Source organism: Setaria italica, chromosome II (assembly GCF_000263155.2).
Source record: "Setaria italica strain Yugu1 chromosome II, Setaria_italica_v2.0, whole genome shotgun sequence".
Taxonomy (NCBI): Eukaryota; Viridiplantae; Streptophyta; class Magnoliopsida; order Poales; family Poaceae; genus Setaria; species Setaria italica.
Genome location: NC_028451.1, coordinates 31,633,526 through 31,639,003, shown reverse-complemented (window position 1 = coordinate 31,639,003; position 5,478 = coordinate 31,633,526). Strand labels below are relative to the sequence as shown.

At 53.7% G+C, this 5,478-nt stretch overlaps 1 protein-coding gene across 1 annotated transcript; it reads left to right on the top strand.

The window, feature by feature from the left end:
* Positions 1 to 1,741: 1,741 nt before the first annotated feature.
* Positions 1,742 to 4,091, top strand: LOC101753456 (pectinesterase). Its single transcript, XM_004956861.2, has 3 exons — positions 1,742 to 2,803; positions 2,880 to 3,040; positions 3,130 to 4,091. The coding sequence occupies exons 1-3, from the start codon at positions 1,761 to 1,763 to the stop codon at positions 3,828 to 3,830; spliced, it is 1,905 nt and encodes a 634-aa protein (XP_004956918.1). The 5' UTR covers positions 1,742 to 1,760; the 3' UTR covers positions 3,831 to 4,091.
* Positions 4,092 to 5,478: the final 1,387 nt, after the last annotated feature.

Below are 5,478 nucleotides of genomic sequence, written 5' to 3'. Positions count from 1 at the left end.
CCGTTTAGCTTTTGCTTTCTCTTCTCATACTTTTTGCTTCTTGTGTCAACTGCTTGTCATCAAAAGTTCAAAACTAGTTGAAGGAGCACATACTTGCAAGTTGCAACGGCTTGCTACAACACAATATCTTCGGATACAAAATTATCCCCGCGTAGCTGCGCGCGTCATGGTTTACGCCCGCGGCGATTACTCGCGCCAAGCTCTGCGTTTAACTTTTCACCCCCATTTACCTCAGCTCAGGTTTCGACGTAGTTTACCGCCATGCATCTCTCTTTTGATCCAGGTAGCCGCGGACGCTATATAAGAACGGCAGAGCCCTCGCTAGCTTCCTCTCATCCGACCCCGTCCACAGCCATCATCTGCACAACATAACAAATAGAGACATTAACGTTAGTTATTCTTCGATCGAGATGGAAGGAGGAGGAAATAAGGTGGTGGTGGTGGTGGTGGTTCTGATGCTTCTGGTACTTTCAACGACGGCGGCCTTCTTCCACGGCGCCGCCGCGCGCCTGCAGGGAGGAGGAGCGGGAGGCGGCGGGCACGGCCACCGCGGTCGAGTTGCGGAGTCGGTGCCGACGGCATCCAGGAAGACGGCCGGGCACTCTGACTGCTCGTACGACTCCGCTAGGGGGAAAACCGGGCATTGCCCTCCGAAATAAGTGCCACAGCTGCAGCTCAAGCAACCCATTGATCAGTTGTGTGAGTGGACATGTTCTTAGGTTAAGAAAAATTTGTAGATGACGCTGAAGCCATATTAATCAAATTAAGGAAGGGTAAGAGCCTTGGGTCGAGCTGGGCTCAAACGCGGGGTTGTTAATTAACTAGCGCAACTGACAAAATGAGCTATCGATCGCTCGTTCTCAGCTGTCCGATACTGCACCTACAATGCTGCCCTTGTGCACTGGATTCAGAGATTTCGAGTATTTGCTACCGACTGTATATACTGTGTGAAATAATTTTCAAAATTCTTTCTTTCATACAGAGATGGCGTATACGGTTGAAGGCTGCTGAGAAAGAACGTGTGGAGGAAATGGAGACCCAAGTGAAGACGTGGATGCTGCAGTTCGTGAACCAATCAAGAGAATGGGGCGTTCTGGAAGTCCGTGGAGGACACTTTTTATTCTGTCTGTTTCAATTTCTGGTCTCTTGTAATGGTGCTTGTAAGCGAACACTGGAGTCCCCAGTGCTAAAACTTTGTACTCTTACATGCTTTCTATAAAAGCAGGGTGAAGCCTTTATCGGGAAAAAAAATATGTACGGAATGTATCATGTGTACATCAGGGCTTAATTACTTCATAGTATATATATGAACCTCATGTCGTTATTGGTTTCGGAAACAGTCAGTGTTCCTCCATGCATGTTGCTGCTGCTAGAATCTAAAATATTGATACAGCATGGACTTCATTCCTATGCAAGTCCTCTTCCTGCTTCCATGTACGTAGTACAAAAATAGGCAGTGCAGCATGCTTATATGCTACGGTACGAACAGGAGGCCATTGTTGTTGTGGCAAAACGAACACGAGCAACAACGAGCTGCACCCCAAACATAGCCTCCAAGAACGTCTCCCCGCCCTTCTTTCCCCGGAGTCCACACCCCCCAAATAAACCAGGGCTTGCCATTGCCTCCCGCCCTTGCTCCATCCTCTCTGCCTTTGGGTGATGGAAGGCAGAGAGCGACAGCCAGGAGGAAGCGGTCAGTGAAAGACAATTTTTTTCGCCGGAAAAACAAAAGGAAGGGGGGGAAAAACAGTTCCGGCACCATGTCGTCGGCGTTCGGCGACTTCGGCCCGCTCACCGAGCGCCGCAAGGCCGAGAAGGCGCGGCAGCAGCGCAGGCGCATCATGATCGCCGTTGGGACCGTGTCCATCGTCGTCGTCCTCATCGTCGCGGGGAGCTTCGCCGTCATGTACAGCGGGAAGTCGTCCAGCGAGGGCCACTCCAAGTCCTCCTCCGGCTCCAAGGGCTCGTCGTCGCCGGCCAAAGGCAAGTCATCCGGCGGCGGGTCCCACTCCGCGAGCCCGAGCAGCTCGGACTCGGACTCGGGCTCGGACTCCGGCTCGTCGGACTCGCAGCCGGACCTCAAGGCCGTGTCCAAGAGCATCAAGGCCATGTGCTCGCAGACGGACTACACGGACGCGTGCGAGAAGAGCCTCGGCAAGGCGGCGACCGCGAACGCGACGTCGCCCAAGGACATCGTCCGGGCGGCGGTGGAGGTGATCGGCGACGCGATCGGGCAGGCGTTCGAGCGCGCGGACCTTATCATGAGCAACGACCCGCGCGTGAAGGCCGCCGTCGCCGACTGCAAGGAGATCTTCGGCGACGCCAAGGACGACCTCAACCGCACGGTCAAGGGCGTCGACGCCAAGGACGGCATCGCCAAGGACGGATACCAGCTGCGCATCTGGCTCAGCGCCGTGATCGCGCACATGGAGACGTGCATCGACGGCTTCCCCGACGACGACTTCAAGGTCAAGGTGAAGGACTCCTTCACCAACGGGAAGGAACTCACCAGCAACGCCCTGGCGCTCATCGAGAAGGGATCGTCGATCCTCTCCGCAATCAAGGGTAGCTCGAAACGGCGGCTGCTCGCCGAGGACGAAGGCGCTCCGGCGTCGAGAGCCGAGCCGGCGCTCGACGAGGACGGCATCCCCGAATGGGTGCCCGACGGCGAGCGGAGGGTGCTCAAGGGCGGCGGCTTCAAGAGCACACTCACGCCGAACGTGGTGGTGGCCAAGGACGGCAGTGGCAAGTTCAAGACCATCAACGAGGCGCTCGCCGCCATGCCCAAGTCCAACAACGGAAGGTACCGAACGACCTCGAGCCGTGTGTCTCCGTTCCTTGATGCAGTGTCTAATTGTCACGGGTGTTGTGTCCCGTAGATACGTGATACAAGTGAAGGAGGGGGTGTACGAGGAGTACGTGACGATCACCAAGGCTATGGTGAACGTGACCCTGCTAGGCGACGGCTCCAAGAAGTCCATCGTCACCGGCAAGAAGAACTTCGTCGACGGGATCACGACCTTCAAGACCGCAACCTTCAGTAAGGACGACGCTGCTCGATCTCTGCTTAGTTTCAATTCGATCGATCAGGCTCCGATCCAATAATGAGTTGCTGTCGTCGTCGGGTAGCCGCGCAAGGCGATGGGTTCATGGCGATCGGGATGGGTTTCCAGAACACGGCCGGACCGGAGAAGCACCAGGCGGTGGCGCTACTGGTGCAGTCGGACAAGTCCATCTTCCTCAACTGCCGCATGGACGGGTTCCAGGACACGCTGTACGCGCACTCCAAGGCGCAGTTCTACCGCAACTGCGTCATCTCCGGGACGGTGGACTTCATCTTCGGTGACGCGGCGGCCGTGTTCCAGAACTGCATCCTCGTCCTGCGCCGCCCCATGGACAACCAGCAGAACATCGCCACCGCGCAGGGCCGCGCCGACGCCCGCGAGGCCACGGGGTTCGTGCTCCAGAAGTGCGAGTTCCAGGCCGAGACCGCGCTCAGGGACGCCGCGCGCCCGCCCATCAAGAATTACCTCGGCCGCCCGTGGCGGGAGTGCTCGCGCACGCTCGTCATGGAGTCGGAGCTCCCGGACTTCATCGACAAGGCCGGGTACATGCCGTGGCAGGGCGACTTCGCGCTCAAGACGCTCTGGTACGCCGAGTACGGCAACACCGGGCCGGGAGCCGACACGGCGGGGCGCGTCAACTGGCCGGGGTACAAGAAGGTGATCAGCAAGGCGGACGCGGCCAAGTTCACCGTCGAGAACTTCCTGCGTGCCCAGCCGTGGATCGATCCCACGGGGACGCCGGTCAAGTACGACCTCTTCACATGAGGACCACGGCCGGGGATCGCGTGCGATGCGGGCGTCTGCGCAGTAGGGGATCGGATCGGAGGAGGCAAAGAGGTGGTGATGAGTGGAGATGCTACGGTGCCCTGCATGGACGTCCAGTTCAAATTCGCGTTGGTATACTGGCTGTTATATGGGTTTTGTACCTGTACATGAAGTTTCTTTTTCCTACCACGATTACGTCTCAGTATAGAAGATTTGGAAAATCTTTGACAGAGATACTGTAACATTTCACTGGCAACACTATGGGAGATCTATATATCAGTTAGCTGAAAATGAGTTTTTTTCAGCCAATGCACTACAGTTGCCTGATCTAGAGTCCGAGGCAGCAATAACTTTTAGCTCAAAAAAAAGATTGGCACAGCAACCCGCAGTTACCTTGGAAACCATGCGTGAGAGAGGGAGGCGCCTCGGGCCGTGAGCGAGACTAGCGCTCTGCCTCGCCTAGTTTTTCACTGTTCATCAATTAAAAAACTCTCGTATGTATCTCCACGCTAGATGTCCTGCCAGCTATCACCTATTTACTGGGGTGAGACAGGAGCTAAACTTTAGTCCGGGGATGCTAATTAGAAGGATTAAATACGAGCTAATTATAAAACTAATAGCAGAACCTCTAAGCTAAATCGCGAGACGAATCTAGCCTAATTAATCCATCATTAATGAATGGTTATTGTAGCACCCCATTGTCAAATCATGAACTAACTAGGCTTAATAGATTCGTCTCGTGATTTAGACTAGGAGTTGTGCAATTAGTTTTATAATTAACCTATATTTAATACTCATAATTAATATCAAACATCCCCTTAAACATCCCCTTAGGTAACTTCAGATCGAACTGTTATTATGTGTTGGACTGTTGGTGTCGCTCCTGTTCTCCCACACGGCAACCACCACCTCGGCTGCCGTTCACCATCCTAACCCGGCCATTCTTTGCCTCCCAACCATTAGACACCGTCGTCCACTGCCCGCGCCAGTCCTCCACCACGAGGGTTTGGGGCAGCCTGTTCACCGTGAGCCTGCTGGACCCCAGACTTCCCTGTAAACAGGACCACCTTGTTTTCATTCCATTGTGGCTGAAGATTAATTAAATCTAGAATACTAAACCTCCAAATGTCAGTACTATATAGGATCCCGGATCCATATGATAGGCATTCAAACTTACTCTTACTAGAATTCGTGTTCTTGCTAAAATAAAGTTGCATTGAGTACATGTTAGATTATGCCCCCCTCTCCCCTAAAAACTACTCCCTCCATACTCATAAAACATGTTATTTAGGACATGATTGTGCTTACCAAGGAGTGATTAATTAGGGAGTATTTTTCCCTATGTGCCCCTATTAAATAGTGTGCCCCTATTAAATAGGGTTGCGGGTGTATTCCATATGAGAAAGAACCATAACTCAAATGGCTAGCGTAGGGTGTCGTGAGCCCTAAAGACTGGGTGCATATTTTCTGCTAGTGCCCTGATTTTGCATGGCACTGTTTAGTTTCGACGTGGCTGAGCGCGTTTCTGTGCGATTTTGGCCTGGCGCGCGCGAAAGATGCATGTCGCTCTGCACTGGCGCTCGTTTGTTTCGTTCGTTTTTTTTATTTGAGTTCACTGGCGCTATTTTCTTTTCACTGCGCGCGTGGT

Bases quoted from the DNA above. Each gene is read 5' to 3' on its own strand.
- LOC101753456 (XM_004956861.2), top strand. From the start codon at position 1,761: ATGTCGTCGGCGTTCGGCGACTTCGGCCCGCTCACCGAGCGCCGCAAG. The intron at 2,804-2,879 runs GTACCGAACGAC...TGTGTCCCGTAG, and splicing joins CCCAAGTCCAACAACGGAAG to ATACGTGATACAAGTGAAGG. The intron at 3,041-3,129 runs GTAAGGACGACG...GTCGTCGGGTAG, and splicing joins CTTCAAGACCGCAACCTTCA to CCGCGCAAGGCGATGGGTTC.